At 43.9% G+C, this 12,904-nt stretch overlaps 1 protein-coding gene and 1 long non-coding RNA gene across 3 annotated transcripts in view; one reads left to right on the top strand and one right to left on the bottom strand.

The window, feature by feature from the left end:
- LOC138520939 (uncharacterized) overlaps positions 1-1,204 on the top strand; it is a 212,172-nt gene extending 210,968 nt beyond the window's left edge. Inside the window, exon 3 of the long non-coding RNA XR_011282893.1 lies at positions 1,017-1,204. This is a non-coding gene — a long non-coding RNA (uncharacterized lncRNA). The remainder of the gene's footprint in view (positions 1-1,016) is intronic.
- The window catches only part of AP4B1 (adaptor related protein complex 4 subunit beta 1), a 92,738-nt gene that overhangs the window by 54,672 nt on the left and 25,162 nt on the right, over positions 1-12,904 (bottom strand). For both annotated transcript variants that reach the window (XM_069633368.1, XM_069633369.1), the window contains exons 7-8: positions 6,791-6,874; positions 4,705-4,808 (exon numbers count right to left, since the gene is read on the bottom strand). In XM_069633368.1, the coding sequence (XP_069489469.1) occupies positions 4,705-4,808; positions 6,791-6,874 (188 nt within the window). The remainder of the gene's footprint in view (positions 1-4,704; positions 4,809-6,790; positions 6,875-12,904) is intronic.

Genomic DNA, 12,904 nt, shown 5'->3' with positions numbered 1-12,904 from the left:
GGTAGAAACAGAACAGAAGATAGATCGCAGGAAGCAACAAACGCTGCATGGACGCCACAGACCGGGTTTGCAGTTGGGTAGAAGGATCAGCCGCAAACTCTCTTTCTACACTCTTCCACTGTTGGTCAATCCTGCAAGTCTGAATTCTCTGACAGAGAATTCTATTTGGATTAGCCACCTCCATATCCTCTCAGTTAGGCAGAAAGCCAACTTTTTACCTCACGTGGTAGCATTCTGTACTATTTTATGGCTTTTCTGGGATTTTGGACTTTATTTTTCCCCCACCCAAGCTTAACCCAAAGCTTTACTGAGAAGGCGGCTGTTTTATATGCTCTACCATAAGAGTCCTTATGATTCGAAAGGTAGAGATACCCAAAAGCGAACCCATTCTGTCCCAGAGAAGAAAGCCTCTCCCTGTTAGTCATGTGGCTAGGCAGACGGTGGCCTTTTCACCTGTATAATATGGTACCCTAGGGTGGCTTCCATTTTACCTGACTTGATTCTTTTTTTACCCTCTTCCCACCCGTCCCCCATTTCCCCAAAATTGAGATTGTTTTTGTTTGCCTCGACGACCTGAGGGGTCCCATGACTATCCCCTTTCTCGCTTGGTGCACGTGTGTGAGAGGAAGTAGCCACTTAGGGCCACTGGATGCCTGCATGCCAAAACTGCCACCTGTAGTCCAGCTGAAACCAATTTTAACTGTCATATGCAGATGTCCCCTCTGATAGTGAGGATTCATTCATTTGTGAGAGAAACTCCCAGAAGGGGCGGGCGATATGGGATGGTCTACCATTGGCTGAACACGACTGTGTGAATGATTCTTGGTGTGCGATTGGGTGCTGTGTTCACAGAGTGCCTCAGGGAAGAGATAAAAGCAGACCCCCTTCTCCCCTCACTTGTTGAATGCTCAAAGTGTGTACCTACATTCCAATAAGGCCTGCTGCCCAAAAGGGCCTAATATCTGCACCAACATCCTTTGACGCTCCTTTGTGACGACAATGCTCTGCCTCCCCAGAATGACCACAAGGATCCCACTGCCCTGCACCTTTCACCCGACTCAATATGGACAACTGGATTATAGTACTAGTCTCCCTGAAGTTCCACACTGTGCCTGCATCGCCGAAACAGAAGCGGCTGACCCTTCGCTGCCAGGACTCCGAAGACTCTCCATGCTGACCGACCACAGACTTCACCCCAGGACATCAGGTAAGTGTCCTGGTCCTGGTTCCATCTTCTTTATCTGGGAAACTCCAGAAGGCTGCACTGTCTTTTGTCCTGCACAGCTGAATTAGCCTCTGATCTTTCCTACTTGGGTGGCTCCTCTCCTGTGTAACTTTAATGTCTTCATTTTTTTATTTTAATTTTTTGTCTTGTGATGGCATTTAATGTCTTCATTAATCTTCCTGTGGTGCCCTCAAGCCGATCTCACCCAGAAGCAGAACCCAGTGTCCGAGGATGGTGCGTGAACCCTACATCAAAGCCTACCACTGACGGCAGCCGACACGCCTTTGTTTTCCTGGGCCCGACCCTTAACTTGGGAATCACCCAACTGTGAAATACCATCTTAGGGTCCCTTCTGCACTGGTGTGTTGTGCCCCAAATCTGCATTACTGGTTTCCCTTGGTCTCTTGAAACTGTCAGACATATACAGGAAAAATGTATTCACCAAGCAACGAGTTGGTGGTAGATCTCTTTCTTCGGCTGGGGCCTCCCTCGAACAGCCTCCCTGAAACTTGGAGAACCATTTCCGGTTCCTCTTTGCTTCTGCTTTCTCTCCTGCTGAACTTTAGACTGAAAACGCAGTGGTCACCTGACTACCCTCTGATCTCAGACCCAGGCTCCCTCCCCCGCCAGCTGCAGACCTGCACTGCCTCCCGGGCAACCCATGCACTTGGGGGCTTTTTCTGTATCCCTACAGCCCCCACCAGCCCTTGACACTTGATGTCTGCACTTACCCCTGCACTTGCCACAAGCTGGCTGCACTTTTTACCCATTGTTTTATTTATTCCATTTATTATTACTGATGATCCTATGTACTGCACTGCTCCCCTACCCTTCCCCGCTGCACCTAGCCTTTTCCCCCACCCCTGCACTTGTGCGATCTCAACATCAACTGGCCTAGTAAGATCGTTGTCTCCGTCTTCCCTCTCTTCCCCCTCCCTTGCCTCGTCGCGCCTTGAACCGCTTGTATATAGGCGCGTTATAAATGCCATTTCATATCATATTTGCTTACCTGCTATTCCAAGAGTGCTGATTGGTGGGTCTGCTCGCTATCAGCCTGGGGTCTGGTAGTTTCATCTCCTCGCAAGGTATTTGCCCCACTTTCCCCAGGTGTATTCAAGATGTGCCTTTCCTAATTATTCATTTCAGCCAGTGCTCCTACCCATGTCTCGGGGTGGTTTAAATCGGGTATCCTCCATCTTGGTATTTTGGCGTTGATTGGACTCCCTTTTAGGCTGCTGGTACCTTCTGCTGCAGTACTTGTTCAAGTCTAATTTGTGATTTATGCATTTGTCCTGTTTGGTTCTCCCCCTTTAATGAAACAATCAAGCAGCAACCCCTCCTAAATGCAATATAAAGCAGCAGCAGTAGCCTCACTAGGGGAAACAGCCTCTTAAAGCAAACAGCTAATTGAACGCTGTATATTATGTGTCAGTACTCACCAAGGAGATACGCCAGGGACTGAACTCTGGGTCTATACAGCTGCATAACTCAGACGGAAAGGCCTGAGTCTCCTCAATGAGGGCGACCTTTCTCTCATATATATAATTATATACACACACACACAAACACACACAAACAGTAGTGTAATTTAAACGACAGAGCAAAGAAAAAACACCACCAGGCTTATAATATGGCACACAAGATTTCAAATGGTCGTCTGATGGTGTAAAAACAAAACTCTGTTTTCACTATAGGAATAGTGAGAAATTGAAGAGAAACCACAGAAAAGAATCCACGATAATACACAAGGAAAACGGAAACAAAATTGGAAAGGGCAGGGGGGAGGGGAGGGTTAGAAGGATTAGTAAGGACTTATACCGAGGCCGGCACGAGGACGCACTAACGGCGAGATGGTGCACAGTTTTCAGCAAGGCGTCCGAAGTTCAGTGCACTAAACTAATTCCCATGGTACAACAGGCAGAATCCAATCCAGCGAATTCAGAGAAGAAGTAGTCAGAACATACACTGGGGCAATCCAGAGGCAATTCGAAGAGCAAAGCAAAAAGATTGTTACCATGTAATCAGAAGCAGAAACCAAACAGAATCGAGAGGCAAGGCAGTCCGTGATGAGGAAACGGGGTCAGAGAACAAAATATAAGTATTCAGACTGATATCAAAAACATGGGTACTAACTTCAATCAGAAGTGTCCTGGCCGGCAGTTCTTTATGGAGCTGGAGGAAACAGACTCAACGTGGTGACGTTGCGTTGGCCGTCAGGTGACCGCAATGATCCGTACGTCGTTCGACGGGGAAACACGACTACTGCAGCGCAACGCTTCTGTGCATAGCGTCTGCCCAGTTGCCATGGTAATTATCAATGCCGAAAATGCGGTGAGACCCTAGTGCGGCGAAAAACGGGCTGAGCGCTTGTGCTGGACTGTGTTCATGACATTAGGACATACCTCTTTGAAACATGAAACTCTCTAAACGAAGGCATACAGGTCAAAAGCTTCCTCAGACAAACTTGTTGACTGACTAAATCAGTAATTGGTGAAATGCTTAAATTAAGGCACCCCATCAGTACCAGAGGCCACAGAACAATACCTTTTCTGACACCAAGAGAATCATGGGGCACAGTCTCACCTGAATTGACTTGTCATAATACAGAAAAACTCGCAAAAAGGTTTATTTTAACCCAAGCGGGACTCAAATAAATGACATAAAAAGACACTTTCCATTAATAGAGAAATGGTTTTTGGAAGGGTTTAGTTTCAAGGGCATTTTACTTCCTTCGACAATGTACATCATGATATTATTCTGGTTAGTTTGCAACACAGGGTTAAATAGATCTTTAAGACTGGTACAACCCTACGCAAAATACATAAACCTTTGTAATGCCCTGTAAGTAATATGAAAAAGACTGTACTTGCTTTCAAAGGTAGAATCGACGACAAGCATCTGGACAAGCATCTGGAAACATGAAGTTTATTAGCTTCTTCTCTATGAACATTTTGTAGAAGTAATGAAGCAATCGTTTAAGTTGAAGGTTCCCTTCCGGGTTGCTTTGGGGGTTGGGGAGGAGGGGGCTCTTGCTGGATTTTATGATGCAACCCACTATTATTATTATTGGCTTTTTTATACTGTGCCAGTTCACAGCTGTAGTGGTCTCAAGTGCGTAATCTTATCAGAGTTATGGTGCATTCAGAACCCTCCCAGAAAACACGTCAGTCCAATAGTCTGCTGGAAGCCAGTGCCTGAAAAATATGTTATGACTTATTCTATTTAAGCAACTGGTGGTAAAATATTTATAGAGCAATGAAAACTAGGTTCTTTTGAACTTTCCCTTACAGTACTTGTTGGTGATCGGTTACTGCCACCCAAAAAAGAAGCAATCAACAAAATGCCAAAAGGTGTAATACAAGGTTATAAAAGTACATTTTAATAAACTAAAAGTTATGCACATAGGCAAACATGTATAAAAAAAAGTCCAGGTTCACAAAAAAAATTCATTTTATTTGGAAATATTTTCTATGCCATACCTCATTATCTTGGATAGTGTCTTCACAGCCAGGCAGCGCTTCACAGACAGCAGTTGCACACTGAGGAGACAGCCACACGAGATCCCGAAATGTCTGTATCACCGCTGAAGTGTAAACCAATGCAGATGAATTTAGAGCAGGAGGATTTAAAACATGAATGTGACAGTGTACCACCATGTATTTGAAAGCAAACATCTGACTGCTCAGAAACAACATATTCTACACTGGTCTACCTATCTAGGGGACAGGCTGCTATACTTAGTGACAAAACACGTGGGCATCCCACAATGCTAGGGGAGGACCACACTCAATAGGTTTGAGGAAACCCCACTCACTATGTTTATGAAGACACTCCAACCTTCATGTACGGGTTACATCCCACTTTGTCTGAGGACACTGCGGTACTGGGTTTACAGGGTACACTCATTCACAATGGGGTCACGTTACATAATTTTTTTAAGTGGCCATTAAGATTAAGCCTGTGAAAAATGAGTAATTTGCAACAGCATAAAATAATTGCAATTGACATAAAGGGCCTGATTGACAGAGCGTTTTCCTGTGGGATTGCACCATTATAAAACACTTCTGTGAATCAGGACCAAAGACTCTTTGGGCATCCCAATCCGTGCGCTTGAGAGTTGTTGATGTGTCAACGGTGAGCGTGTGCTATAGATTAAACGGTGCATGGACGGAAAAGGAAACTTTACATGTATTTGCATAAAGTCAAAGTCGTCTAAAAGCATTTTGTGAACACAAAGTTTTACTTTAAGGTTCGAAGTGTAGTGTGAAAGTGAAGCACAAAGGTATGCAAATATGTGTGGATAAAAGGGGTATATGGTCAGAAATTGTTTTTGAGTTAGAGAAACATTTGAAAACGTTTTATTGCATCCAACAACATGCAAAATCAATCTGGCTTAGGGCAGCCTTTATTGGGCATAAATTGGTCTGTTTCATTAACGAGATGCCACTTTCAAATTTTATCTGAAAGCAGTAGGTTTGCACTGACATACTTGGGATTATTATTTACAGTTTTAAGATTTAAGTTATGACCAACAGAAGGCGTACATAACCAAAGCTCAATCCTGAAACAAGATTATTTGTAAACAGGCCCCCACGTTGCAGTCCACCCTCATTCAAGGATCTGGCAAAGATCACAACGTTGACATGTTTTGGGGATAAACACTGCAAATCTTATAACACCATTCACAATAGTCTGTGCTTAGCCTAAAAGGACAGAATGCTGTGAAATAAAAAGTTCTAGGTAGATCACTGCCTTTACTATGTGTACAAGAACTACCCGCATGCCATAAATGTCTATATGGACAACATACAATGAACAAATTGAGTTTATTTTCAAAGTGCACCAAAGCTAAAATTCTAATACACACTACACGAGGAATAGTCAGAATTCCACATTATATGCGAACCTGTAAATTACAAAATGAGGTAGAAAAGAACGAGAAACCTTATTCAAAGAAAACCAAAAGTTGATATGGACCCATTTATTCAACAGAAAGCATACAGTAAGTTTGAAACCAAATGTTCTTAGAACTGGATCTTTGTCAATTAAAGCCTGTAGATTATAGTCAAAAATTTAGAAAACACACTAACAAATTCAACATATAAAAACATTCTAGGCATTGTCCAAAAAATGAATTTTCTCCAATACACAGTTCTTTAGATTAATACTCTACTGCAATGAATCCCAATACTAGTCTTCTGCGAACTAAGACACTACCGCCTGAAGAATTACATGTGACCCGCCTCCCACATATGTATCCATGTGATTTATCATGCATAAACAGGGAGAGGGAGGCACATCTCCAGGGATTTAGCAGCCAATGAAAGTACAGGTCTGTGCTTAAAGAGCGCATATTGGATGTCTAGCCGCTTTTGAAAAATAATATTTCCTACAGCACTTAAGAAGATAGGCACTGTAGGGGTTAGTAAAAAAAGAAACAGGAACACTACAAGCTGCTTACAAGCCCACAAAACAAACTAAACACTGATAAAACTTGAACAATAAAATCAACAGCTAAACTGTGAGCAACTGGCAATTTAAAAAAAAACAATCAAGAAAAGTTACCTGAAGTGATATGCTCATGCTGCAGCTCTAGAAGTCCAGTTAAAATATCCACACACTTTTCATTGTATGTTCTCGCGATGCTGCCTGCACAATAGTAATATTTAAGAGACACATAATAAATAATGCACAGGAGCAAAAGTCAAAACAGTTATTTATGAAAAAGAGTTTCTGGGACTTGGAAAATTACGAACAATGGCACTGTGCCTTTTCACTGCGCTCACAGGGAACTGGGGCTACCCGTCAACTTTCCACTGCTTGGACCAAATAGGCTGCATTTGTTTTTTCACAAAATGTCTGTTTTTCGGCTGTTAGGGTGGCTTTTGCACAACCCTCTGGCGAGGGCAGTGTAATCATCTAGTTGGAGCAGCCTGTCACCCAAAAGGAAAGACTGACTCTCCAATGGTAAGTGTAGCAGAGCAGTCAGGCTTAACTTTAGGAGGGAGGAAGGCTGGCAGGAAGGTACAATTAGCCCAAGCAGACACCATACAAGAACACCCCACACCGATACACTGTAAAAAATATACACTTTATTATAAAGACACACATAAAATGATAGGAGAAAACAAGTACTCAGGTTACACAGAACACATTGCAGAGCCCAGCGTAGGTAAAAAAACGTAAATGGCCAGTAAAGGACGAACTCAATCCTTAACCTAAAATGTAGGCCCCATACCTGGTGGTAGGCCGCATACCTATGGGCGTTCAGATGAGAAAGCCCCCTAGAGAGTATTACACACAGTAATGGGTATAGGGTCCAGAATCCCAAGGTACCAAACAGAACTTAGTGTAGGCTTCCTATTACCATCTGCATGAGGTATTATACTTACCACACATGCATATAACACAGTATAGCACTTATATGTTGAGCAGAGTGGAATGCAATGTCCAACACAGGCAGGCGGGCTACCATAGGCCATGATATATTTTAGATAGACAGTCCATAGGTCCAGAAGGGCATTACACATCAAGGAGGGAAACAGTATCAACACACAAGGATACAATTTATAACCTAGGCAAGAGTGAAATGTACAGATTTAAAAGTCCATAGTACCTCAGGGGAACTCTCTAAAAAGCCAGGGCTTGGTGGGGAACTCCAGGGACCTTAGGAGGGCCCTAGGCAAATGTCACTACAGGCGAGTACCTTGCAGTGTCACTTTTAAGAGTTCCAGTGTTACGAAGAATGGCCCATACGAAACCAGAGGAAAAAGCCAGGTAAATCTTGTTTCTTTCCACAGGTACCAAGAAGAACGCAATCGGCTCAAGGGGACACCAGTGGAGACCCAGAAGAGATCAAGTTGAGGGTTCAAGACCCAGCAGCCCCAGGAGCACAAGAAGCAGTGCAGGATTCGGCATCAATGTTATCCAACAGGGTAATGCATGTTAGGGGAGTTATCCTAAAGTCTACCCATAGGTGAGACTCTAAACAACTGTCCCTTGGTATACAGGCCCCAACTCTTAGCATAGGTCTGTACTTCCCAGATGTTTGGTAGAATGGCAGAGCAGCCTGGCCTATTTTAGGAGGAGGATTTGAGATGTAGGTATGTACAATGACCTCAGTAAATACATAGGTCCAAAGAAACTCTCACACACTTGTAGTTATAGTAAAATAGACATTTTATATACACAAGGCAAATTTATATTCAGATGAGTAAGTACTATTTAACTAATCAACACAATAGAAGACATCAGCAATACTTTAAACCAATAGATAGGAAATGTACAGTTCAATGGTAAGCAATATCACTTGTTATAGTCACTCAGAAAATGTTCTGTTGCAGGAATAAAAAGGTTGAATCAACGCCAGCAATAGAAGTTCGATACTTTCAAAGACTTGTAATACTTTTCAATGGCAAAAAGGCTTCAGATGTCCATCCCCATCTGGATAGGTGTTCTTCAAAGTCAGATTGAAGGGGCACAAGTCAGGCACATTAGCGGAAAATTCAAAGTAAGAATTCATTGATTATAAGTAAGTATGATGCTTTTGAGAGTCGAAAAGGTTCCAGGGAACTTGGAAAAGGCTCCGTAAAGACGCACAGGCATTAGGCCTCGGTGAGCGGTATGAATGAACACCCAAACACCAGAATCAGCACTCCCCACACAGTGACAACAAGGGCTTGAGGTAAGTACCACTCACAGTCCCACAGTACAAGAGTTGTGGTGAAGATGATGCACGGTACAGCATCGATGAACCCGGTCTCCTGTTCTTTGGTCGTGGTGACGAAAGGAGGGACTCTCAAAGGGATGTCGCAGCAGCAGTTGAGAGAAAGGATTCTTGGAATGGAATTCTTCGTACGCCCACGTCAGTCTGCAGTTTTGACGACTTTTTACAGGCTCCAAGGATGAACATTTACCACCCAGTCAATATGCATCGATTCGTCGGTCCTGCACTATGGTGCATGAATTTTGAGGAGGGGGATCTTGCCTCTGGAGGTCCAGCTGGAGCTCACCAAAGTTCTGGGAGGATTCGATCATGGGAAGACTATGCACTGCAATTAGGTCAGAGGTCCCCTTGTATTGGCGGTCTGCAGCCCAGGAAGGTCACAGCACGTCAGGTGATGGCTCGTTCTGCAGGTCGTCTTATGGCTAGTCAGTCCGACCAGCCAAAGGGAAGGAGTCGTCCTCTTCGGAGCTCCTCTGTGGATTCGAAAATGGGGTCAGGAGAGCAGTGGTCTCTCGCGGTTGCTGGAAGGGGCTGCAGGTGTCTGGTCATCTTCTTCGGTTCTTCTGTTTCAGTGGTCGACTTGCCCCCTGCCTCAGGGATATCACCTTTTATCAGGATTTCACATTAATTCCCTGCAAACTCTCCCTACAGTTTACAGAAAGGGGTGGTTGGCTGTCCAATCAGGACAGCCAACCCTCCCACCCCCGACCCCCAGTGGGAACTGGTTCCTTTCAGGTACACTAGACGACAAAGGATAGCGGAGCTTTGGGATTGTCCCATGCTTCCTGTCCTCGCAGACACACTGGAGCCTTGGCGGCTACACAAAGGGTTCCAGCCGAAGACGAAACTCAAATCAGGACCTCCCGCTCCCAGGAAGGTAGAAGAAGGACCAAGAAAGAACAACCATGTAAGAAATGGCAAAAAATGAAAGGAGCCGCCATGTTGGCACAAAGGAGACCCTCCTGTTCATAGCCGCAGCTGTGACTACACCCTGCAAGCAAAAATAGCACAAAAAGTTGTTGGGACACGTCCACTGCCACAGCAGTTTTAAGGCCTGTATTGTGGTTTCCCTGAACCAAGGAAGCCTCCTAATCAAAATGGACGGGAGTAGGACTTAAAAAGACCCATAAGTACCTCAATGGCCATCATAAAGGCACATTGGGCTATTAATACAGTAGGTCAACTTGCACCCCTCGAAGCCAAAACTAAATATCATCTGCCACCAACCTACCCCGTGGAAGGTATCTCTGGGACTGGGCACCTTATGGGTGACCCAATACCACATACCTTAAGAACAGGAAAAGAATGTAGTGGCAGGGTGACTTTAGCAGACGTCCCTGACCACCAAAATAACTTTTAAAAAACAAAAATAGAGAGGGAAAAAGAAAAGAAGAGTAGGGGTCCCATAAAATGAGACTGCAGAACCCCAAAAATGTAATTCTACCCTAACATCGGCTATTCACCATTGCCCACTTTTTTAAAAACACATTAGGTCGATTTCTTGCATACATGTGACCAAACTGTCTGTAGACATATACAAAAGAGGGAGGAGGGGACTATCACTTTACGGGCAGGGTAGCAGAGGGAGAAAGAGGACTTTGCTCAGCTGAGTAAATGGTCAGAATTGATCTATGTGATCACTGCGACCACACACAATTGCGACAGCCAAAAATGCAGACTTACATTTTTTTTCATTAAACCCCCTTTACACCACATAGAGATGCGGGGGAGATCCACCCGCTGCACCTCTTCCATATTAATATAATATCCCATACCCCCCACATATATATGTGGTTTAAAGGGGGTGTTTAAAAAAAAAAAAAGAAAAGTCTGGCATTTCGGCCGTCACAATTGTGAGGGCGACATTTTGGCCCATTTCTGTCAGAATTAATGCTTTCACAACAGTTAAGGGGAAAGAGAGGGAGACAACAATTGATCAATATCTTCTGGACAGATTTGAGTGTTCAGAGTGGTTAGGTATAATTTTCTTTTTGGATGTAATTCTCCCCACTTGTGAGTCCCACCGCACGTTTTGCAGGACTTTTTCCTGAGTGAGTGGATACCATTTTCTAGACTCACTTCGTCTTTTACTTTACCTTAGGGAACATTTTTCAACCCCTTTGGTTGTATCTTTCTGGAGTAATGCTTTCCTCCAATTTCTATGGCATCTGCATTGTATTATTGCAGCACACTGCACTTTCTGTGCAGTGTTGCTGGGAGCTCCTTGGGCGGCCCTTTTTAATTTTCCTTGTGATAACAGCCGTTACCAAGGATAGGGGGCTACTTTTTATCCTACCTGACTTATTTTGTGAAATCAACACACCCCACCTTAAGTGGAGTGCTGAGGGGACACAATGTATCCCTATTCCCACTTTCTAGTTACAGTGGCAAGTTCATCTGAATGGCTCGTGCCAGTGGATGTTTCCTACCGATTTTTGTCAATCTTACACGCAGGCTGCTGGCGCAGATGCGGTAAGGGACACATGGGTCAACACTGATCTAAAATGGGGGCTGTACTTTTTTCACCAAAGCTTGATGACTTGTCCTTTCTTAAGCCTTATTCTGCCTACTTGGGTGGGCAGAGGTCCTGCTAGATATTTTGCTTTGGTGGGCTTCCTTGCAAAAGCCTGCCAAGGCTCTCTGCGTGCCTTGAAAGGACAGGAAGTGGGGAGGTGACCGAACCTCCCCTGGTCTTTCTCCTGCAGTGTGTCTGCTTGGATCCAGTTCGAACTGGAATGCTGACTGTCCTTTCAGACAAGCCAGCCTCCAGATTTGCATGTAGGCTTGAATTGTGAATCCTGATGCTTTTCCTGCATAAAAAGCGAGGGTCCTGGAGCAGAAGGGAGGGTCGACCGGGCTACATCCAGCGCCCCCGAATGTGCATGGAAGTACAAATCCAGAATAGTGCAATAGTAAAGTAGCGTCCGTGATGAGCAGTGAGCTATTAGGTGCAGATCATATATATGAACACACACATCAATTCCTAATGAGTAAGGCAACATTTAACACTAACTAGGAAATCAGTAAAGGTACTAATCATGATAGTTAATGACGTAGGCTTGGTATTAATTCAATGTATAACACATATGTAGGCCTCAATACAAGCTTAGCCATCCTTGAAACCTAAGAAGCATCATGAATTAGCAGAAAATATCAGCCAGGCCTTTACAAACAGCACACATACATGAAGAAATATCCTCCAACAGCAGGCTTGAATGCTGCACAGCAATTGGCTAAGACAGGTAGGTGAACACATTCTCCGGCTCTGAGGTTTCAGCAGTGAGATCATGCAAAGGCAACAAAGAAATAACACCCTTCAGTTAAGAGACAGACACTAAACACGCATTACTCGAGACACATCAGCTCAGCAGAGTTCCCAAGCCTGTGTTCAAAAGGCATAACAGATTATGTTCCTAACCAGTACATCAAAACGTAACACAGTGAATGTCACACTTTGGTGGGGATAAAATAATGAGCATTGAAAAGGGACTGCGTTAAGGAATTACAATTGAACAACACTACCCCCTGCAGGAAAACCACACTGAAAGAGATCCAACCACCAAGACAGCAGTCGTATAAAGCACCATTGCAACTAGAACAGAATTGATTAATTAGTGACAGTCTTTCATGGAGATCTACGAACTTTAACAATTTACTGTTCTCCCCAGAAATGCATTCGTAGTATTTTGGTTTTACACACCTTCACATATATCACTGCAAAGAAATGAAGTCAACAGACATCTTAGTGCCCAGTTCGTAAAGTCAAAGACAGTGGTAACGAAGTCACGCACAAGTAATGAGAAAGGAAGTGTTGAAAAGAAAGCAAGTAATGTTTCCAATGAGGAGTTGCAATATGAACTGTCAGTGAACAGTTCATAATGGTGGGAACGTTAAGTTGGTGCAAACCAATGAAGTCTTGGGGAAAGGATGTAGAGTTATAATTTTTGTTGCCA

The sequence above is a fragment of the Ambystoma mexicanum genome, chromosome 13 (assembly GCF_040938575.1).
Source record: "Ambystoma mexicanum isolate Mex_15411 chromosome 13, UKY_AmexF1_1, whole genome shotgun sequence".
NCBI lineage: Eukaryota > Metazoa > Chordata > Amphibia > Caudata > Ambystomatidae > Ambystoma > Ambystoma mexicanum.
The sequence above is the reverse complement of the archived record's forward strand: the minus strand, read 5'-3'. Positions and strand labels throughout refer to the sequence as shown.